At 38.1% G+C, this 24,385-nt stretch overlaps 1 protein-coding gene across 6 annotated transcripts in view; it reads right to left on the bottom strand.

Annotated features, from left to right (window-relative positions):
* astn1 (astrotactin 1) overlaps positions 1-24,385 on the bottom strand; it is a 327,153-nt gene that overhangs the window by 234,730 nt on the left and 68,038 nt on the right. For all 6 annotated transcript variants that reach the window (XM_072364268.1, XM_072364270.1, XM_072364269.1 and 3 more), the window contains exons 3-5: positions 15,949-16,199; positions 15,406-15,548; positions 12,045-12,194 (exon numbers count right to left, since the gene is read on the bottom strand). In XM_072364268.1, the coding sequence (XP_072220369.1) occupies positions 12,045-12,194; positions 15,406-15,548; positions 15,949-16,199 (544 nt within the window). The remainder of the gene's footprint in view (positions 1-12,044; positions 12,195-15,405; positions 15,549-15,948; positions 16,200-24,385) is intronic.

Here is a 24,385-nt window from a genome sequence, read left to right as displayed (position 1 = left end):
ATTCTCTTACACAAGTTCTTTATCTCGGGATATACAATCGTACAAATGATTGTGAGTAAATTAGCTTTGCAAACCCACTTTTTGGTACTAAACTTCATTTCACTCAATCCATGTGTATTTTCTGAGAGGGAATTTGTTTAATGAATTCAATATACATAATATTCAGACTTTCCAGTTTTAAGAGCCACAGCAGTGCTACATAGTGCATATGTTTGTGGCCTTTTCAGATACGCGATATAAACATCATTTTCCTGACTGATCATAAAGTCTACAAAATGTCAGAGGCCAGCTCAACACTGGCTCTTCCAGTTGCTGATCTGTAGCCTTTAAAACAAGCGCCCACCACTCCGTTTCCATATTAGCCCTCTTGGTAAAAAAAAAAATCATCATCATCAATGGTCATATATGAGTCCGTGAGATGGAAAAGATGAAATGCAAATGAATAGATGAAAACACAACATGTTTTGCTGGACAATACCAACATGACTCGTGTTTTTGTTCTTTTTTCTTTGTCTTTATGTGGAAAAATCAGAAAACACGAGCTTCACTGTTCCAGAGAAAAGGATGAACTCAAGACAATTGGTAATATGATTAAAAAAAAGGGAGATTGAACAGCTGTGTTTGGGAAGATAATCTCATTCATGCCATTCATTTGTAAAAATCATCAAAGAATGGATCCTCACTGATCTGTCACAAAAAGATACCGTATCATTCTTAAGGATAATACAATACAGATATAGGAGCTAATGCATGTAGGAGGTACTTTGATACCTACGGTACAGTATACTCTTTGATAAACAAACTGCCCTGACAATGTCAATAACGCATCTCCGCTGAGTGTGTTTTAGCAGGGGCATTAGCTATATTTAGAGGGCATGTATTGAAGCTTGTCTTACAAGTGTTAGCGGATTGCACATGACAAAGTGAGGGGGAAAATCCATCAAAGCCGCCAAGATTTGCTGCCTCAGTGGGATATATGTGAATCGAAATACAATTCATGCTACTATGTTCTGTGACAAGAGCTTTAAAAATCCCTAACCAAGTGGCTGTGTTTGATTAAACTGGAGACAGTCCCTCAGAAACAATGCATGGAGGAAAGTCAGTTGGCAGCAAAGTCGATGTGGCGAAGTGAGAGGGACTTTTTCATGACAGCAGCTTCATCAGCTTTTCATGTTGTTGGTTTTAGAACAACATGCACTGAAGATATGACTGCGTCGCATAAACATTGGCAGCCATGACTATCAGCCAGCACAGATGTTAGCGTCTTTTCTGATGGCATTATTGCTTCAGTAGGAGTGTGTACAACCGATTTAATAAATGTGCAATAATCACTTCACACTTCCCCATTCAGATATGTTTAAAGGCTGCAAACATAGTCCTCTGCAACACTATTCAGTCTGCCGTTAAAACTTTGCAGTGACGACACAAAAGCTCTTCTCACTTAAGAGGGGAAGAATGAGATACTCTCGCTCACTCCTACCTCCTCGATAACATTAACATTTGGGCAAATGATTAGACAACAGAGGAGTGAAAATATATCCTTTCTGTATTGTATAAACATGTGAACATGAAATACTCTCAATACATTAAATGAACACAACTGAGGGTCAGCAGTCCTCCCAAAATCACAGTCTACTGTTTTTAATTAGTTATTCTCTGGCTTTTATGAAACAATAAAGCTGCAGAGTTACTGATAAGTCATTGCACGATGTTCCGCAACGGTAAATGCAACGGCACTACCGTGATACGTTGGGCCATCTAGCAGAGGAAGGCAGTCATCACCAGCAAGGAAAAGAGCCAATGAGATGCAACAAAGGCACCGTGTTAGTCGTTTTGACGCTGACATAATCTCTAAAACCCCGAGGAACACAACCAGGCCAACTAATCATCAGCCAAACACTGAGTTCTGTCCACTTTGCTCTCCAATGATGGGAGGAGAAAGAGAGTTATCAAATATGTGGCAGCCTTCTTTGCTTCAGAACATTGCGCTGCTAATCTCCAGTCACAAAGTTGTTTAATAGAAAAAGGCAATACGTGCACTCTACAGCAAAACTGGCGAATAAAGCTTTCAGAGTAAATGTTTTATGTGCTTTGTGGACTTCTGTGACAACTATATTATTGTTACTGTTATGGTTGTGATGTCAGTAAAGTGCTCTGTCTCAGAACTGCAGTGTGTTTTGTCGATAAACACACTTGCAATGCATTGCATTAACCTTTTTCATCTTTATTTACCATAGTGGGTCACTTAAACACTGATAGGGAAATGATGCAGCTTTTTATAAAAAAGGAATTGACTGATTTTTGAAAAATGAAAAAAATATATATGGGAAAGAGGCTGCAATATTTGTAGCAATATAAAAAGAATGCGACATATTCAGATGGTACGGGTGAATGACGGTTGAATACATCATTTCAGTGATACTGAACATTCTAATAAAAATAATTTGTTGTCTTCACTATTTTTCCAGAATGTAAAAAAAAAAAAATCACATATAGTATCACATAGTTTATTTCTCTTTAGATAACTTTGATGGTAGTTTTCTCCAGTTTGAATTAAGATGGTTAATATCATTCACCACTGCAATTACCAAACATGAATTATTTTAAAACCATAACTAGCTTATCTACAAATATACTTGGATTGGTAAATGTGTCTTCAGTGACTAGAACAAAATTGTACATGAGCACATAAGCTACCTCACAGGCTTCCAAGCTGATTCTTACCTCATCAAATATGAAACTACACTCCAAGGCTTTGGCAGAAATACCAAGTGTGACTTGTAGATACCGTTATTGGCAAGCTTGGACTGTTTCATGCCTATATTATTTATGAAAAATGTATAAATGATTAAGAAAAGATTAAAAAGATGGAGGGTGTAAATTCCTGGAAAGAAGAGGTCGCATAATCGAATCATTTTTAGACATTTAAAAAGGAGAAATCTTCTGAATGTGATTCTTCTCCCATAAGTTCATATCCATCCTTCCAACACTCTATTACTAAGAGAAGACGAGTTAGTGGAATATGTGATTTCGAAGAAGAAGTAATTTATTTTTAGATTATATTAAATTTTGCTATCTATACTCTGTGAACAGTAGCAATATATAGAAATATAACTCAAGTGGTTTTACAGATGGAGACTGTAGTACTCTGCTCAAAGAACTGAGTACCGTTACATGCATTCATACATGGTCTGCAAACGTTCTGAGCCAGAAAGGGAAACTTGTAAAAAACACTTCATTTGTAGCCATGCCATATGACAAAAACAAAGTATCAATGCTGTATGAAAGAATCGTCCGTTTCACAGTGCCTTTAAAAGCCTGTTACGATGTACCCAAGGACATGCAGCTAGTCTGCTGTGGTTACTGTTTTTTAGCAAACTGCAAACTTTCTCTTTGAAGGGAACAAATACTGTTGGGCACTTATCAACTAGGAAGGATGACAAGTTCCAAGAGACTTCCCACAAACATTATTAATCCAGAGGAGTGAGTTCAATCAAGGTTCACTGCACTGAAATTAACAACACAGTGAATAATAAAAGGGATTTGTTCCCTTACGGAAAGCACGTCACAGAACGTCGTATTTTGAATTGCTTCCAAAAAATAAAGTAATAACGAGAGCAGACAGATGCTTGAATATGACTTCAGTAAAGGACAGTATATCTGTGATATCCTCTGTGATGAAATGTCGACTTAGAAGAGAGTGAATCTTAGACTGATTGTTTGTACTTCACTGAACAGAAAGGACTAGGCTGAAGGGATAAACCGAACTGAGGACACTGAGGAAAAAATGTCACAGCAACAAATATGGTTATTAAAAAATGACACTGTATTGGAAAACTGTGACATCTTGGCAGGACCTGTGACAGGAGCTCATGGACTTAATTTGTAAAAGAAAGAAAGGATGCTGGGGGAGTGGAGGGGCCACTGTTATATTTGAGAGCACTTGTGTTTACGTTTAATGATTTTAATGATCAAAAAACAGCTTTAAAGTAAAACTTTAGCATCAGGATTTAGCAATTATTCAATTTTTCCCCCTTTGACTGCTTTTTGGGGGAGCTGTAGTTCAGAAGGAAGAACGGTAGTCTGCCAAATGGAGGGTCGGTGATTCCATCCCAGCCTTCCCCAGACCACATGTCAGAACCTCTTTGGGCAAGACACTGAACCCCACGTTGCCTCCGATGCATTCATCCATGTTTGTGATAATAAAAGCACTGCATAGCTGGTAATACTGTGAATTAACTAAGAAGTGCTGTATGAGAGTGTGTGTGGGGTGTGTGTGTGTGTGTGTGTGTGAATGAGGGTGAATGTGGCTTGGTGTATAAAAGCATTTAATGTGGTCAGCTACACTGAAAAGCAATCCATGAATACAGTCCATTCACCATTTTCATATTGTATGCATGCAGTTAGTCTTTATGAAGGCTGAAATCTACAATTACTTTAATAACTGGTTATTTTCACATATATTATTGTGATTTAGCAGTTACATGTTCATACTGCACATTATGCCAAGCCAATGTGCCACATTAAATAAATACTAAATTTACATTCAATCTATGGACAAAAACATGGTAACAAGCATACTTACTTAGCAACATGAGTGTGCATGACTCAGGGTGGCATGTTTGTCTGTTAGACTGTACTGTAGTATTATTATTTCCACTGCACATAAATGGTTTCCAATGTTCTGAATAATGTACATCTTGTATATAGCTATATCGTATATCCACTTTTCACTTTAAGCGCTTTTGAAATCAGGTCTTTTACTCACTTTGCTATTCACAATAAATTTTAACCAGCAGTGCCCAGACTTTAGCATGTAAGTGTATTTTTCAAGTCTGTGCCAAAGAGATACGAAACGTGCTGTTGTCCACCTGCCACAAACCCAAGTCTGGCCCCTTCGAGTATCCACTGCAGGATGTTCATACACAGCACAACACATTCAAGTGTCACTTATAAACCAAGTTATCATTTCCAGCATTTCGCTTCAAAAATATATGGAACGGTGCCAGACCACTGAAAGCAACAGTGACAGGACCAGGATAACAAACCACTGACACTGGAAAACAATAAACCAGGAGGATTGTTCTCAGGAGCAGCTGCTGTGGTACCATCAACTTGTGATGGAAATTAAGCCATACCAGCAAGTTTGGGGATCAAAAACATCTAAACTAAAAAAAAAGGAAAGAAACCATCTAAAACCAGAAACAATTTGAGTCAAAGTTGAAAAAGGCAGATATATTTGTTTTCTCCAGCAGAAAAATAAATCTTGTTTAATTACTTCTTGAAAGAATTCGATGCCTTCAGAATGAGACGTTGTTTTTCCTTCTGTACCAGCTGTAACATAGTAGTTTTATGAATATATAAAGCAAATACACCCACCAAAAAGAGTAGGTTTCAATACTTGCTTCTGAATCTTAACTGTGTCACAAAAAAAGGTTTTATAACAAGAAAGACCAATGCACTCTTTAACCTCAAACACCAAATAAATAGGTTTCCTCTTTGCTTGGGTATAACAGAGAATGACTTTGGCTTTGAAATAATGGTGAAAGGCGTTGACTTTTGCATGTTTCCAGTTTTAAGACACTGGTCAACGTTTATGAAGTGAAAAACATCAAAGCTACATCCCAAAAATAAAAAATAAAAACTTTTGTGAGGGAAGAAAACCCTTCCTGAAGTTTCTAAAGAGTTTAAAATAACAATTTGGCAGCCGTCTAAGCTCTGTCTCGTGTTTAAATTCAGACTGTGAAAAGACTCCGCGGTGCAATCCGTAACAACACCTTTTTTGTGTGTATATCAACTGGGGACAAAACAGCTAGCATAAAAAAAATCATGACTGGATCAAACCAGTTTTCTTTAGAATTGCAATGAGATAGTCACACAATGTATGATGTGACTTTATCTTATCTAATTGTATTTATAATAACTTAAAGTAACTTATGTTGCAGAGTTTTATATTAAGACAATAGGGATAGAAGTTTATATCCAATAAGGTAAAATGTTCATATACATATCCAATAATATGTATATTTCCATTGTTTTAACAATGGAATTCAATTTTTAATTCAAAAATTGAATTGAATTCAATAATCAATAATAATAAAGACATCAAGAGTAACAAAAAAAATTAATTCTACTGTTGAGCCTGGAGAAACACTGTCCCCTCATAGTCTGATTTGTTAATCTGTAAATGTAAATAACTATGTCAATAATGAACATATTTATTATATCTTATAATATAATTATAACATTTTTTGCATTTCAGGCACAGCAGGTTATGCTACAGCGTGTTGGTTAGCTGAATAACAAAATATAGCACAGCTGTTGAGCCGAGAGGATTAAGGGCTGACGTGAATGCTTTGAGGCTTCAAATGTGCCACGAACATTTTCAGAGAAGGTCAGTTTCGTGTGACACAGCTCTTCTGTAACATTAGCTGCACACTGACTCTGGGAGAGTGACAGGTGATAAGCTGGAAACGTAGAAAAAAAAAATAAGGTGCTCAGTAATCGATTAGGCTGACGTCCAGATAAGGCACAGATGGAAGTGGTTAGTTCTGCTGGTGATCTACCAAGATCACACTGACTTCTAAACACTGACGCAGTCGGCTCATTCAATCAGCTACCAAAGCACTCTACAAACAAAAAAAAATGAATGCAAGGTGTCGAGGTATCACTTTAATGAGTGGTCATGCATATTCTGCACATAAACTTGCTATTTTATGAGCTAAAGTAAGAAGTATAATAATATATTGGGATTTTGTTATAACAGTAGGGGGCAGAATGTCGCACAGATCTCCCACTCAGTGGTCATTGTCTTAAGTGTAGTGACAACTAACTATTTCTTAGCCAACAGGAGTGTAATACTTCATCAGTAATGCTAATGCTAACTAGCTAACTGTTGCTTATTTCTATCAGGCATTCATGTTAAGTGTGGCATTGTTTGTTGTCTACGCACGTTAAATTGACATCTGTACTGTAATATTACATGTGTGGTCAGAAGCTCGGCAAAATGTAAAACTTTTCCAAATGCGACAGCTAGCATAACAGTCAAGAAAGTTTGATTTGTTTGATTTGAGACAACACTACTCGGGCAAAATCTATGCACAACAGAAATGGGCACAATGTACATACAGTGTATTTTTCTGGAGTTTTCCTCTAAGTATCTTAAAAGAAACACTGACAATGGCTCACTGCTGCTAATGGTTCTGCATTGATGCTAAAGGACACCTAAACAAAACAGATCTCTTATTGATGTCATTAATACTACCTGTAATAACTAAAGGAATGGTCCATACAAAACACTCTGAAAGTAGACAGTGCTGAGGTCTATAATTACCTCAGTATTATTCTTAATTTCTTCTTCGATGGCATTGATGATGACCCAACAATCTAGTTATAAACTTAATTATCTTGTATGGTTAACAGCTAATTAGGACATAATTACCTCCTACTCAACAACAGTAATCATTCAATTCTGATATGGACCCACAGGTCTAGACCCACTCCTCTCATCCATTCTTCATTTTCTCCCACTTGGCAATTTTGGTACTTTCAGCGCCTTTGGAAATGACTCTCGAGTCCATCAAATATGCTGACATATGGCGTGAAGAGAGGCAATAACACATTTTATCAAAAAGAGAGAGTACCTCACCTGTTCTGCACACCAATGTATTATTTCCACTGAGGACCACAATACTTCCATGTGCATGTTTATGACAAAGAGCAAAACTGTCCACTGGAAACCCTCAAACAACAGCAACGCAAAACCGCATGAAGCAGACCTAATTGCCTACTTAGGCAAACTTATTCCTATGTGGCTGGCTTTGGAGAATACTAATTTGTTGCTGGAAGCGCTCTAAATTTCCAAAGGGGTGACTGTGTGTGTGTGTGGGTATGTCTGTGCCAGTGTGTATGCATTTAGTGCTTAAAGAAAAGCAAAACGCTGTATACTGTACCACTGACACAAGATTTTAATGAACGCATAGGACTGTTATTTTCCTCTTCATTACTTCTCGCCTGCATTTTTCATGTTCACATTGTCAAAATAAACTATAAGATTAATTAGGAGGACATTTTTTTCAGTTTCTGTAGCTGTATTGTCAGTGGACTGTCCAGCTCTGAGATAACAAAGCAGACCAAAGACTTGTCCAACCTCTTATAGATGTTGTCAAAAAAAGACTGGATTCCTTAGCATTATTTGATGGAAGTGCTTTATACAAAAGTTCTTACAATCTTTTGTAAAAACTGGGGTCACTTCACTTTTGAAAGCCGGCTTTCAGTATGAACACAAGTTGTCATGACTGAAAATTGTATATTTAACAGGGTTTTAAAATATTATATATATTTTCTTTCACTTGTAAAATTACTATTGTCTTTGTGGAGCAAAAGGAAACCGCTCACTTGCCTTGAAGACATACTGTATCAGCCCTTGTCAATGAGCAAATTCATATTTGCGACTTTTCAAATAAAAATCTGCATATTTGGTCACACTTGGTCACAGGCATTTCAAACTGAAGACTTCAGACTGAACACATGTATCGTTACACCTCACAAAGCTTTGCATGCATCCACGAGTAGTTTTTTTTTTCATGAAAGGTGACGAGGTAAATACTTGGCAAACTATCACAGCTGGGCGGTCTTGTGTGTAAATCATAACAGCTCTTCCAACAGTCTAGCGCGTTTCCTTGATTGTCCTCACAGTTAAGGGATTATCTACCTTGTTTTGAATTTAGAGTTCAAAAGGAACCCGACACCTTGGTCAAAAGAGCTGTTTTTCATGTAGGACTTTTTAAAATCATCATGGAAGAAATATTTTTTTCCTGCAAGCAAATCCAGTGAACCGAAATTCCAAAAATGATATGTGATTTTGCTTCAAAATGAACATTTTTTTTCTTTTAACTCTCTCTTCCATATGGTGCCAACCAGGCAGTGCCTTAAAGTGTAATACCACTGATGGATACTTGGTTCTGGCTCTTGAACATCTCTGACTTTTTTTAATATTTGTACCCGGACTTGATAAACACTAGGCCTGGAAAAGACATTTTTCTCTGATAGGTTTCAAATAACATTTAAAAGCTAATGTATGATGTCTAAGTATGATCACATCAAGAACTCAATGCTTTGAAACGGAAAGTTACAAATAAACATGTGATGTTACTGTTGTTTTTTCCACCTCATATGCAGACTATTGTATTTGTTACTGATGTCAAGAGCTGAACGACCCTATGATGACCCTGTTCATATTCCCATATAAGCTTTAAGCATGTGCACTTGCAGATATTTTACCAGTCAAGACACACAACTTAAATTTTCTTTATATATTTGTTTTTTCCTTATTTAATTGCCAAAAGAGATTTTTCATAAAGACCCCCGCTCTATTGAATGAATGAACTTAAGTGCATGAGAGGCATTACGTTGACATAACACTAAAGTCAGCTTGAACACTGGCTTAGAACCATTGAACTTCAACATTTTGGTGTGAAACCTCACAGGCTGACAAAGTAAACATCAATGTAATATGCGGCTCATAGCAAGGACATGTGGACATTGGAGCTTTAATTATTCTAACACCGCTATTTGGAGCAGTTAACAGTGGCTAGCACTGAGCTCTGTTGGATGTTATAAAGGCATTTATTCTTTGTTCTCACTGTTTGTCATAGATAAAAGGCTTTGCTTGAATTGTGTTTTTCTCAGTTCTGTCCTGCTGATTCAAGCTGTAGACACGGCTTAGAAGAGCCACTGAGGATTGAGATCAGCACGCAATCAAGGTTTCTTTTACAATTTCGAAACCAATATGTCCCAGAGTCATGTTGGGTTTCTAGTCATTGTGAATGAAATATAATTAAAATGGCTTGTATGGCAAATATACTGTGGCTGGCTGAAATAGCATGCATGCCCACATTGAAATACAGTATAATTACAATTCTCCCCTATAGTCTGGTATCAAACTGCAAATTATTCTGTGATGTGTACTCTTTTTGCTGGACAATAAGTTCATTTCTAAACTTTCTTTCTCTTCCTTTTCTTTATTTCTGGAGCATCGAACACTGCAGAATCGGTTTTAATTGGGTTGAAAATAAAGCATCCGTGTAGCCGAGTGTGGAGGAAAGTGAATTATGTTCTGAGGTCAACTGAAAATTTCCAAAATGACATTTTGAAAATGTCGCTGCCTTCCATTTTTCCTTGTTTATCATTATGGGCTAATGTCTCTCCAATTCATTGACTGTAACCTCGCTCTTTCTTCATTTCCTGTGTTCCTTGGCCCCTGGTTATGCAGCACTAGACTATAACAGTTTGTGCAGGCAGAGGTGAACATGAGAAGAAATGGGAGGTGCTGAAGATGGCAGCAGCAGTGCAAGTATGAACTGCGGATGAACTGTCAGATCAGTAGAAAGAAGGAAAGACAAACTGTTACATTCAGTGAAAGTTAGTAAAAAGATCACAAGAAACCAAAAGATGTAAAACATGAGGTTTCACATTCACACCATGTTCACACATTCAGAATTGTTTAAAGGGCATTCATCTCTCATGATGATATGGATACATAGTGTCCTGCAAAGTCCTCATGTTTTCTATTTGTATTGTTTTAATTTTATTGATACATTTCTCAAAGTAGTTGGAAGTTTTATAACAGACTTCCAATTTAGCTCACAGTATTTTATACATATCAAATATATCAAAATAAGATTTTGATGTGTGATGAGCTTTGACTCAACTCTAAGGACCAGAGAGTTTAAAGCAGACATGATACTGTGGTGGAGATCCCTGCACAGGCTCTGATGCATTTCTGAAAACCACTGTGAGAGAATATGTTTTGTTGTCTGATCCATCCATCCGAGCTAAAACTCTCCCATGACCAGAAAAGAATCAGATATAAACAAGGTCCAAAACTACTGCCAACTTCGCTGAGCCTGAGCTAATTCAAGATTTAAGATGGACTGAGATGAAGTGGAAAGCGTTCATGAGGGTAAGGGGGTACATTAGTGCACACTGCATGTGTAAATACTGTGAAGGAACCATTGATGCTAAGCGATACATACAGACCATGGAGCAACATATGCTGCTAGCCACATGACGTCTTTTTAAGACAAGGACTTTCTGCAAGATGATGTCAAACCACCCTCTGTACTTAATAAAACCACATGGCTCAGTAAAAAAAAAAAAGAGTCTGGCACCAAAATTAGACTTCCTGCAGTCCAGACCTGTCACATACTGACAATGAGATGAGATGGAAAATACAACAAAGCTGGTCTTATATCTTTCAGCTGAACTCTTAGAAATCTTAAAAACTACAAAATATATGTTTCAAAAAGCAAAATTGCTAACTTCATTATTTGATATGTTGTCTTTATTATAATCAACATTAAATATAAATGTCAAATGATTTGCAAGTCATTGCCTTTTGATTTGACTCTTTATCTACTTTAAACTGCATCTCAGGACCCTTTACGTTGAAAGCATCCAAATGCTAGATGTTATGAAGATGCTGGATGAAGATGTTGATGCTATCAAGGGGAAACACAGCTAACGTCGCAGTTAATGGTTAACATAATGTGAACTCACTGAAAAGAGGCTCTACATCATGACATTATGCGCACTGTGGACATTTATAGCGTCTCTCCTCGCAACACCAGCTCTCAGTTTTCTGATAGCAGTTAACGTGTGCCCACTTAGAAGCTACAGACCGCCTTTCTTTCTTTGGATTTATCCATATTTTATGTTCTTTTAAATGCACAGTAACCTCGTAGTTTATATTCAGTATGATGCACAAAAAGCTGAGGAGAATTTGAATTACAGTTTGACAATCCTTAGGCATTTTTCTATACATTTCAGACTTGTCATGAGAAAGTATTTTCAAATGATGCTGAGTGGAAAATACAACGGCTATAAAAGGGAAAACGTGGAGTCCCTGAATGTGAAGTCATCAACACTCATGTCCGTTGATATTTACTATCTGCACATGTGATTATCCAACAATGCATCTGCATTGAGTGGGGACATTAAATGTGTTTTCTTGTATCTTACAAAAGAATCTATGAGTGACTCACCACGGGTGTTGCTGGAAAGGCGCTTGCGTTGGCTTGTGGAGGTGTTGTGTGGAAGCAGGGTGTTCTGCTGGTGGTTGCTGTCGATGGGGCTTGTGGCGATGATGTTGTCCTTGTATTTGTTCATCAGGGCCAACTTGGTGTTGTCGCTCACTGCCAAAATGCAGGACATAATTACAAACATGGGGAATGGAAGCCAGGAGACAAACTGAAAAGCTTTTTCTCTTAAATGAGAAAGCACCCACTTGAAAAAATGATTGTTTTAGCTGAATGTGACTTTATAAAAACCACTCTGAGCAGAAATAAACTGTAGTGGCTCTAAGAACACTTTCAGATCATTGTTTACTGGAGGAGAAGTCAAACAGCCACAATTGATGAGTGAGAAAAGCTGGCATGAAATGAAAACTAATTTAGGAAATAGACGAAGCACATGTGAGACTCAGAGGGTGAAATGATTATTTCTGTAAATATTCAGACCCCAAGACAAAATAAAACTGATAAAGTAGCAAACTACAGCGGTAATAATATCCCTTAAGGAGTAATTAATCTTGAAAAATATATTTTTTGAGTCAATTAGTCACAAAATAAACATTTTAGCAGCATTGTTTCAGTGAAGGCGATGTCAGACTGTCCCCCAGACCTGAGTAAAGCCTGAAATAAAACACAGTAAAAATACCTCATGAAGTCTGATTAAATCTTATTAAAGATGCCTTGAGGATGGATTCTGCTCCCTTTGGTGAGAAGGAGCAGTAATTGTTTGTGTGTGCACAACAAACTTGTGTGAACTTGATGACCATCCTGCCTTCTGAGCACCATCAGCCCCGTCACAAAGAGCCCGTTGGAGGACTTCGCTCACGGGAAACATTCATTGTTTTCAGTTTGCTCTTTTTTTACCCCTTTTAAATGCGTGTCTACACAACTCAGGAGATCGACTGGATAATTTAACATAACTTTTTTAATAATCACAAAAAACGGAACTACTGGATGACAACCAGAAACAGCTTTGATGAAAGGAAAGAAGCGATGAGAGTAATGACGGTGTTATATAACTGTATATGTCACTTTAAAAATAAAATCTAAAAAAACTAAAAAATGTGGTGGATTTTAACATGATAGCTTTTACCCAAAAGGGACCCGAGGTCAAATTGCATCAGATTTCATTTAGTATGAAATCTGTATTTGTTTTGTATTACAAAAGACATGCTAAAACATGCTAAAATACATACAAATCATCCTTTGTTCACTTGTTTTTCTATCGCTCTTATAAAATAAGGTTCAGAGCAGCCAACCAAATATTTCCTGAAATCTCTGTTAATCTAACAGATATACGAATGTCATTTTCTGAATGACCTCTCCAACATTTCTACCCATCAGCATTCCAGTCGGCTGCTGGCACTTTGTCTTTTTCTCCCGTACATCACATCACCCATTCTAAATATATGATGCACAGGGTTACTCTGTTTCCATTAGCTCTGGGGTTGGACTGTTTGAGTTTTATGGGAACACTGTGTGAGAGCGCCGTCACCGTAACTGATGTCTTGACTAATCCGAGCAGTGAATCTGCTGTTTATAGAAATCCAAAGGGTGCACCTGCAAAACAGCAAGACGTCTCTGCTTTATACAAAAAAAACAACCTCATGGGGGTGGAGTGCCACGCCAGCATCCATTGATTATGAAAAATAAATTCCTTTACAAAATAAATGAATAAATAAATGAAAATATCTCAGCTTATCCTCAAGCCCTTTGGTTTTTTCCAGTGTGAAGACCTTTTGTAATACAACAAGCTATTTTGACATGCAAAGCCAATGAGCTGGCTGCAGCAGCCACAGAACTGATGTTCTCACACTGATGAAAACAGCTGAAATGTTGGCCCTTTAACATTTCCTCTCCTTTTTCAAGACTCCACGTTTTATACAGACAAAGCATTCCCAAACTCCATCTTAGAGAAATCTTATTTCTGTTTTCCATCATATGCCTTACACTCATTTTGACCTATAAGAGAAATAACAAGCCTATTATATGAAGAAAAATCCAATTAGCTTTATTTACTTAAGAACTGTAATTATTGCAAATGTGTTTTGTAATGAAGCTAGTAGCAGTTTTATTACTTTTTCTTCAAATTGTTAGCTGAAAAGAATTAAAATTATTGATGATGCACGTGTGAGTTTCTGCCACATAACATAGCTAATATATGATTCAAGGTCATAAAAAGCATCATCTATGCCAAAGTAGCAAACATATATACTGTAGGCTAACAATCAAATAAGTGGTAATGCTTATAAGGATGATTTATAAGTTGTATTTATAAGATATTAAGTTTTAATATCTTAGATCAAAATCATGAGAGATCAACTGTGGCAGACTATACATGTAAGTAGAGTTAAAACAATTGAAAATAGATTTTTCTTTTATTCAAAGAGCCGAGACAAAAAAAACCTGAACAATGTCAATATAGCAATGTTTCCACAGAGACTTTAAACTGCTGGAGTAAAGCGGTTTGTTTCCATCACTGGGGATAGAGCATCGACCAAGTTCCCTGCATATCATTTTATCCCCCATAAAGTCCACGCTGGCATTCTGCAGCTGAACGAGTGGAGTGGGGTTTGCAGCACTAAATGTTTCAGTCTTATTGTTGGAAGCCATGCTGGAAGACAGGGAAACGATGACCAATGTTTCAGCAGGTCTTTAAATCACAATCAATGTTCTGGCTAGAAATGATGTCGACGAAAGCAGAGTGCCGACACCGAAGCTGAAAAAAAACTAGAACCGACAGAACTAAACCACTCGTCAGAGCTGAAGGTTTGTTACAAACGTCTATGACGCCGTAACACATCATAATCTGAAACAAAAACATTGATGAGTGCAGCTTTAAAGATGTAAAACTTGATAGCTTTAGTATCATATTGTTCTATCAGCAAATGGTTACATGGACTAAGACTGAAAAACAAACACACTGGAAATTAAACTGCAATAAAAAGTTTAGAGCAGCATATTGGGTAACTTTTTTGCCACTTGAGGGCAGAAAGTCTGTCCAAGAAACTAACGATACTGCCAAAAATGAATGTGAAGGCTCTGGCAGCTCGCAGTGTACGCTGAATAAATCTGTGCCTTATTCCGCTGAATATCATGTAGTGTGGAGAAAGATCTGTAAATGTTTTTCTGAGACTAATTGTTGAAAAAGGGTAAAAGGCTAATAGCACTATATGTGCTTCACAAAGAAATAGCAGCACACTTTGATTATAATTTGATTGGATGTGACCCTTTCCTCATTACATCCAGTCTTTGGGATTCTTGTTACCCTGAAAAACAATAGTCGGTACAGTTTTTTCATCTTCATTATCTGTTCTGTGTTTTCCACACTTACCAGGTGTGAGGTCCATGTTATTCTTGTCATTACAGCCCTGAAGGGAGTCCAGAGTACGGGTGACTTGGCTGGCAAACTCCTCCCCACCATTCATGCACTCTCGCTGCAGATGGTGACGAAGGTCGGTAATGTCATACTCATACCTGGGGATGAGGTCGTAATCAATTTGCATTGCATTATCTTGACTTTTTGAAATAAGAATAAATCTCACAGGTGGCTTACACGTTTGATGAAGCAGCAGAGATTTCTAGCGGTGACAGAATGTACTGATAAGGTAAGCTTAAGCTTTAAAACTCATTACAGACTGGAACAATAAAGCAAAGTGAGCAGAGTGCCGGGAGTACTTTTCAGCAGCTCCCTAAAATCTGAACCATTTTGAGCTATTGTTGCATAAAATGTGAAATAACAAACCCCAAATGCTCTTTCTTGAACTCAATTACAAAGTCTGTTTTGCAGTCAGTTATGGAATGTAATCATTTTCAGCTTTTAATTGTTTCAGATCACAGTGCAACTCCCCCCTAATCCACCCAGCCATGCTTGTACCCATCCAAAATCGGTGTCTCCCGGATGCTGAGGGTACCACTGGAGTTTGGTCCCTGACCCCGGGAGTTTCTTAAGCTCTCCCTGGCTTGGCCTCCCATCAGCACTGACGGGATGTAGTGGATCTCATTAGCCGCCTCTGCGCTGGCGCTCTTCTGGGGCTGAGGGATGCGGCGGCGTTTACACCAGCGCCTGCGAGTGTACAGGATCAGGACGAGGCACAGGACGGACAGCAGAAGGGCGATCATCCCGCCCTGAGGGGAGGAGGGTGGCATTTGGAGCAGAGGCAGAAAACAGGGAGAGAGGAGAGAGAAATGGGGAGAGAGAGCAGATATTCAAAGCCAGGAACAGAGTCAAATAATCCTGCCAAGTAGGATATGGATCAAACTCAAAGTCGTGATGCCTAAGGCATGATTTGAAAATGTTTGCTGCTAGAGTTTGGCAAATAACGCCTACAGTGTTTTAAGTTAACCATTTCACCTTGAAACTCAGAGTAGGAAATTTCAGAACACGACTCCAAACTGATTTCTAATACTGTAGCGATAAGTGAAATGTGTCAGCAGTTATAAATAGTATGACCACTAACAGCATGAATTCAGTGCCCCAACTACAGGAGGCTCCCAGACTTTTTGACAGTTTGAAAAATACACTCGCTTTGGTGCAGACAGACAAGATGATTAATACCAGCCATCCTGGCGCAGTGTGAGGATCTAGTTCAGAAAAAAAAAAATCACTAATCAACCTTTTCGTCTGGAGACCTCTGAGTTGTGTCTCACGACACTGGGTATAAAAATGCACCTAAGTCAAAATATGACACCATTTTCTGAATGTCGCCCATTTACTAAAGACAGCCTGGTACAACTACGACTAAAATTGATGAAGCGTTTGCTTTGTCTGCATTGGAAGTGATTTTTTTTAGAACAAATTCAATGACCCTATTATGAACTTGTTACTTTCTTTCAAATCTATAGTCTTGATTAAAGGGGAGTTCCAAATTTCAAACTGGCCTCTTAACAAGAATAAGGAGACCTAACTGTACGTCAGAGGGCTCCTCGGTTGGGCTTTACAGGTGCAGAGGTTACAGGTTTCAGGTGGTGGTTTCCAACAAAAGGTTAACGTTATTTGGTTAGTCCACACAAAAGCAGAAATCTGACAAATAAAAGTGCTCTTTATTAAGAGATGGATGTGCTCAACTTTTGGTCAGGTGTGGGTCCTTCCTGGCAACCTCACATTGTTCATTTTCCATCAAAACCCTGAAATCTGACAGAAGTCTAAATAGAAATCAGCTGTGATAAGAGCCTAAAATACAGAGGATTTAAGCCCATTTCAACTTTGAATAGCAGCTCATACTGTGCATGTTCACCAGGAGGCACTGGTACCAGAGGACTGGGTGAGGTCACGGGAGCATTTCCATTCCGCTCTTTTTCGCTCTGATTTTAATAACTTATGAGACCCTTCGTGGGGTAAAGGGATACGGCCGCATCTACAGCCACAGAGGGCTGGGAGATCATGCAAGATGGACAGATGAAGGGCGATGAGCCTGCCCTGAGGACAGGTTAGCAGGGAGGACAGAAACCGAATCTGAAAGAAGCTGAGGAGAGTGTGTGCCAACGAGAGAGGAAGAGTCCAACAGTGAGCAGAAAAAGGCGAGAGCAGAGTCAGAGATTCCTGCCAAGAAGCAGGATATGGATCAAAGTCGAGGCAAGTCAAAAGCACGCAGCTTGTGGAAACAGGAAGGCGTGAGAGTGATTCTCTGTTTGATACCTCCCTAGTGAATCAAGGCAACAATAGAGCTGGGATCTTTTATTTGCCATTTAATATCAATTTTACACTGTTAAGGTCACTGAAAATTAGATTTAGAGTAGTTGCATGAGACACATTTCATGTTCTATGAGCTGTTTACCTCTTATCCATACCTTAATTGATACGTGCAGTGTACTCCAATTAAATGAATGAAAATCAGATACATGTTGCAATCTGGAAAATGTCAAAAAGAATTACAAAAATGACAGGGTGACAGACAGCAATTTGCTACTTTGGATGGATCTATTTAAAAAGAGTGGATGAATGCTTCACAGTAATGTTGAAATTAGAACAAAAACTTGACAAGTTCTCCCTCTAGCTAAGTGGTAGCAGATGTTTTTGTACCATCATACTTCTGAAAAGAAGTAATAACTTTTATAACTTTGATTTTTTTTTTTGCCTTCCAATAAGGTCACTGCAAAAAATAAACCTTCCACCAAAATATTACATGTAAGCAGGAGTTTGATTAGAAAACAATGACAAGGGTTCACTGACATTGATTTTAAAGAAACATTGCAGATAAACGTTGAAGTGGCTAAATCAAACAGGTTTAAGTTATGGAAAGATAAACAAAAAAAAGAAATGGAAAAATGGGGTTTAATAACTGATTTGCATAAAATATCCCTTTTCAAATATGCAAGGGTCTAAAGCTGAATAAAAATAGGTTTCAGTCGCTCGTATTAATTCAAATTGGCAAAAGCAGAGCCCTATTTGCATATGTTGTTTGCTTAATCTGCACAGTCAAGGACATTAACAAATGACACCATGATATGGGCCACTTATGCAGTAAATCTGCATGCACAGTGGTCAGAACCAAGACCTGAGTCATTTGGTTTGCAGTGATTACATTTTCGACAGCCTGAAAGTCACCGATGATGATCCTCATTTGCTCTCCCGTAAAACTCTGACTAAACTATAACTACAAATATTCTCAGTACACTGACAAACTGCCATAATTAGACTTTATTTTGTGAGCATGTCTCTTGTTATGTAAAAAAAAGCAATATGAGACACAATAGACTAACACACATTTCACACTCATGTTGTGTCAGTGCTCGATTATTGAGGGATCTGTTAATGTCCAGAGGAAGATTAGAGGCGTCCAGAGGTGTCAATTATGCCTAGAGGAACAATTGCAAACTTACACTTTGGGTAGTTAAGTTTAAGTTTAAGTAACTTTGCACTAAATACACTGTAGAACAAGTTAATGAATAAGTTTAAGACATTTGGAATCTGCTATAATGGACCCATCTGATGTATCCCAAGTTAATTTCCAATATCTGCTGAATGAGAATAACGCCAAACATGCACCTAGAGTTATAAAGAGCTGCATTCAGTAACAGGAACAAGCAGGAGGCTTGCAACAGATGGTACGACCCCCAAAGAGCCCTGATCCTAACTTCATGGAGTCACACAGGGAATGTAAGAATAAAGACACAAACTATGCCAAACTCCAAGATGGCTGATTGATTTTTTTAAACTGTCTTTTATCTCACTTTAAACAGGCTTTCTGAAGCACATGCCTGTGGTGAAATGTCTGCACTGACAGTGATGTGTGAAAAATGTGTCTGAGAAGCGTCCGTTTCAGGCAGTCAGGAGGAAAGACGGAGAGACTGGAGCAAGAAAATGTCACAGCTGTGGGGGTGTCAGTGTTCATGGTGCAGCTGTGGGGTAAAACACGGAGGTTTGCTGGATTTGAAAAGCATTTTTAATTTAAAGGGGGCATGTTCAAGCTAAACCAGGTGCTTGGATGCTCACTTATATTTCTCTACCACACAATTGCTATTGATTACTGTATATTTCTCTCCCAGAATGAATTTTTAATGAATTAACTGCATGGAAAATCCTTTTGTCTCTTAGTAACAGGTGATAAATAATAGAGTTTAGGAATTTCCATTTTGAAAAGTGTACATATTACTGCTTGAATGTTAAGCTCAAATGTAATAATGTTACACTCGTTCAAGAGTAAACTAGAATAAGATGTCAAATGTCAAGTACTTTAAAAGGTTCTCAATCAAATCAACCTCTGTGACAAATGTAATTCAAACCCATCAATCCGTATTAGCGCCCATGCCTAGAGAGGGGTTAATACAGGCAATATGGAAAAAAAATAAGTTTAATGCTGGCATTACATGGAATCAGAGCAGGGCCTAAGTGGACTGTGTTCTCTTATATTGCCAATAAAGCCAAACCACACATCAAAGCATGCCAGCGCTCCAGCCCCATAATCCACTTACTAAAGGATGAGGATGATGTTATAATGGGACCAGTGCTCCTTATGACATACACTCCCGTCACGTAAGTCCTGAATGGAAGAGGGGAGGCATGGCCTTTCTCAGGCTGACAGAGCGGGACATGGTATTAAAGCTGAGCTATCAATCTGTCACTTAGTCTCTGGATCCAAGGCATTACGAATCAGGAAGGCGGAAAGATCTGGACTATCTGACAGCTACAAGATAGTGAAAGGAAGTTTCTTGCTTAGATTATAATAAACTTTGTCTTTGCAGAAGGGTCGGTGATTGAATTTGACATCAGGTCACTGTGACATGATGGGAAGCGACAGTGTTCAAATACTAAATCCATTCTTTTCTGCATTCGCTATTATACTAACTCCTCAATTCAAGATTGAAGTTGAAGATTTAATATATATAAATTGAAACTGTGTGGATTGTTAGCACTAGGCTTTATGATCTGGTGCTAGTTTTTGTCATTGAACAAATGTGAAAGTCAAAAGTCCATTTCACACGTCACACAAGGGTTCCTTCACTGGAAATGAGAATTAATGAGAGAACGGGCTTATATAATTTGATTCAATTTTGTGGATTTCATAAAAGCTAATATAGCATAAAGCCACGATAGTTGGACTCGGTGTGGTGATGAGACATTAATGTAATTGTATTAGGGTTGTGCATGTCACTGTAATTGAAAAAAGACTGTAAATGGTTCAAAATGATTTAAAATGGATTTTGACCCAAATGCATACAACCCCCCCCCCCCCAAAAAAAAAAAAAGCTCTGCAACAAAGCTAAGAGCTTCAGCGTATAATCTGAGCTGGATGAGTGGAAAAGTTCAGGTTTAATACTGCTGAGGGTAATCAGGAAAGTGGATGCAGGTGTGCGAATCAGGAACAGGTGGTGACAAAAAAAAAAAAAGAATAAATGAACACTGGGGACATCCGTGGTTTAATGAATTTGTAGCCCACATTCCCTCCCAGTTGGTGGCCGTAATGCACAAAGATGTCGCTTTCCAACAGCCATCACACCAAAAAGAGAAGACCTTGGTGGATGTGGAACGAAAAGAATTGTCTTCAGCCCCTTCATGTCAAAGTTTGATCAAGTTTCTACTCTGTTTGTTGTCGCTGTGAGTCTGTTCAGTGGTTCAGTTCCTTCTTCAACGGTTCCAACATGGTAAGTCATTGCCTTAAACCCTTGTGGTCTCAAGTGACATGTCTCTGCACAGAATGCTATTTGATTGATTGATTCAAAGCGATTTGCGTGTTAAAACTGAAAACATTTTAAATGCATAAGTAACTTGGTTTAGTTTATGGAAAATGAATTCAAATAGACAAGTAAACGCTAATTAGCAAGTGTGACAATAAAATATGACAATGAAGCCTGAGTTTTAAGAATGGCACCTACCTGACTCCGGGCCAACAGTAAAGGATTCTGAAGGAAAGTTTAATTTGGTGGGCGGTTGAACTGATAAGAAGTCATCTAATAACTACAAAATGACATTAGATCTGTGTGATTTAGCTCAGCAGTTATTTGCAATTAGTGCACCAGATCATTATGCTAGGAAAACCCAACTAATTAACCAAAGTGTGATATGTGTGCATTGTGGTTGGATCTGTGATGAGTGGCGAGAGAATTATGTGTCTTTTCCAAAACCACATTTACCAAAGCTTGAAATTGGGTTTATCTATCACGGTCTGCTCAAAGTCCACAAATAACTATTTAGCTTAAGTGTGACTTTGTGTGCTTATCTAATCAATCTTAATTTAACACAGTAATGTACAACACTGATATTGCTTGCAGTAAAGATATACTGTCATTTATCCATGTAGTTTAATTGGTAGCAGTATGGCTGCCAGGTCCTGTCTTATGTATTCAAAAGGGAAAATGAGGCAGTATCTCTGACAGCATTTATATTCACGGAGTAACTTTGTTATTGGCTGTACTGCCATTAAGGTCATGGGTAGGTTAAACCCCCAACGTGCCCCTTTGATACAATGAGATTGAGTACCCATATTATAATGAATAAATAGTTACAGAGTGCTCCTGTTCAACAGGATGTTTTGTTGTCAGACACAACTGTTTGGCAGGGAATCTGTAAGACAAGGGAGCTTTATTTACCAAGCATGACAAGCTTTCACTTCTGTAGAGAAATAATTGTCCGTGCCATCATTGTGGGACTTGTGCTTCCTGCACTGGCTTCGCCAACAGTCAAAATTTACTGTGACGCCAACCACAACAGGATTGGCAAATATGAAGAATAATAATAAGAATTCTAAGATGAACTCAAAAGTACACGTTCCCATTAAATATTCCCATTAAACTAAAAAGCATTAACTTTACCTTCTTTTTTCTTTTTATACATTGAATGTATGAGATCATACTGTGATAGCAGCATGTGATGATGTATGGGTTTGGTTTTAATCATTCAGAGGACCAGACCGCTGAGGGACCTAATGATGCAACAAGGACCTTTCCTCACTCTCTTCTCTTTACTCTCCATCTACTTATAACACTTTTTTCACTTGTGTCAGGTTTTTTGTTCTCAGCGGGTATCTTCTTCCAGGTGTTATGGTTCTTGTTGGCCCATCTTTCCTCTCTTCTCGCTAGAATTAGTCGAGGAAGATGGTCACCCTGTTTGAGTCTGTCTCCACTCTACATGCTATATTCAAGGGAAAGCAGGTTTCTGCAAATGTGTGGCTGCACGTTGTGTTCTGGATCTCTCTTGGCTCACAATGTTTAACTGCTTCAAACAACTACCAATCCCAAAGTTTCATCGGCACAAATCCAAAAGTCATTTTTACACTCGCTGGTGCGTGACTAATTCATTTGGTAGCGGCGAACAAGGGCTAGCGGTTCACAGTGCTTTTGATAAAACTCTGAAAATTAGAAGTTTATGGGAGAATGCCAGAAAAATAAAAGTATAGGTGTTTTGCATAAAACCCTATGATATTCTGTTACAGCTGGTGCAGGGAACCATGATGATTGCTGAGTTCAGATGAGACAGAATGTCTTGTTCCACGAAAAGGAACGACATCCAAATTCAGGAGATAACTATACTCATAAGGTATATTTTTTCACAGACTTGGAAGTAACTCGTTTCACACGTACAGAGACACTTTATCGGCTCTACCTTTTTTATTTTAACCAACAACACTTTTTCACTGGCAAAATGGGAGTATTGATAAAAGTCTGTATTGCATCTCAGAGGTCTACATTATGGCACTTTTAGACAGAATGTTTTTTAGGATGAAATTGTGTTTCTTAATTAAAACATGGACAAAGTTTTGATCCCTAATTCTTATATGTGGTTTAAAGCAAGTGTGGTGTCCATTTGCAAAAAAAAAAAAAAAAAGATAATGGAACAACAAAGCATGTAACCTTTCAGCTCCTCTGCAAGTCTAATTACTTAAAAACATTCTTCCTGCTGTATGAGATGCTGGCCTTGAAATCTCCACTGAGAGCGGAAATTATTTGATGCTCACTTCATATCGACTCAAGTTAACATTTCCTGTTTGCTCACTACAGCGCAGGAAGAAATGTCCATTAGAAAATCTATTTTTCAAATCACAGACTTTGTGGTTACACAGTTTGGTCTTGTCTAACTTGTTCTGTGTAACTGTTAATAGTACATCGTATGGTATAATATATAGTAATAGTATAGAAGAAAATAAAACAAGCTCAGAATACTCACGTTGACAGTTATCTTTTAAGTTAAAAGCAACATTAGCATTGTCAAGAGGTGTTAGCAGCAGACGCTGCACGAGCAGCTTTCACATAACACATGCTAATTAGTTCAGAGCTGAATGACTTTATCAGATAGTGCAGCTGTGAAAAGAGCAAAGCTGCGATTTCATCATTTATTTTACATTTTCGTTTGCAAACAGATCCGGGAAGCCATGGATTGTTCTGTCTCACTTGGCAGGCTTTTCAAAAACACGCCATGCTGTGATGCTCTGAAAGCATTTCTGAAGGCTGAGATTCAGCAGAGGACACTGCTTCACAAGTGGCCAGGGCCGCATAGATTTGAGATTTATTCAATCAATGTCATCAACGCGTTTTGCTATCCTATGAGCTGAGCTGAGCAGTGTCACAGTGACCATTCCATCCCACAAACTGATGGGAGATAAGACAAGATTTAAAATGTTCATCGAGAGGTTATGGATACAGCTGCTCAAAGTGTGGCTATGGTCCTGGATAATGGTCTAATGTATTTGTACACACCTACAAGAGGATTTACTGTTACAAAAATAATACTTAGCACTGATGCATCAGAGCATCTCAGAGATGCCATTTAAACGTCCAAAATAAATCAATAGAATTGAGAGGCTCTGAGAACGCATATTGGATGCTAGACACCCAGCTGGTTCCTGTTATGTTTTATTCTCCTTTTCCCAAATAGCCTA

The sequence above is a fragment of the Leuresthes tenuis genome, unplaced genomic scaffold (genome assembly GCF_036924035.1).
Source record: "Leuresthes tenuis unplaced genomic scaffold, fLeuTen1.0.hap1 SCAF_14, whole genome shotgun sequence".
In the NCBI taxonomy this organism is placed as follows: Eukaryota; Metazoa; Chordata; class Actinopteri; order Atheriniformes; family Atherinopsidae; genus Leuresthes; species Leuresthes tenuis.
This window is presented reverse-complemented; position numbering and strand designations above follow the sequence as displayed.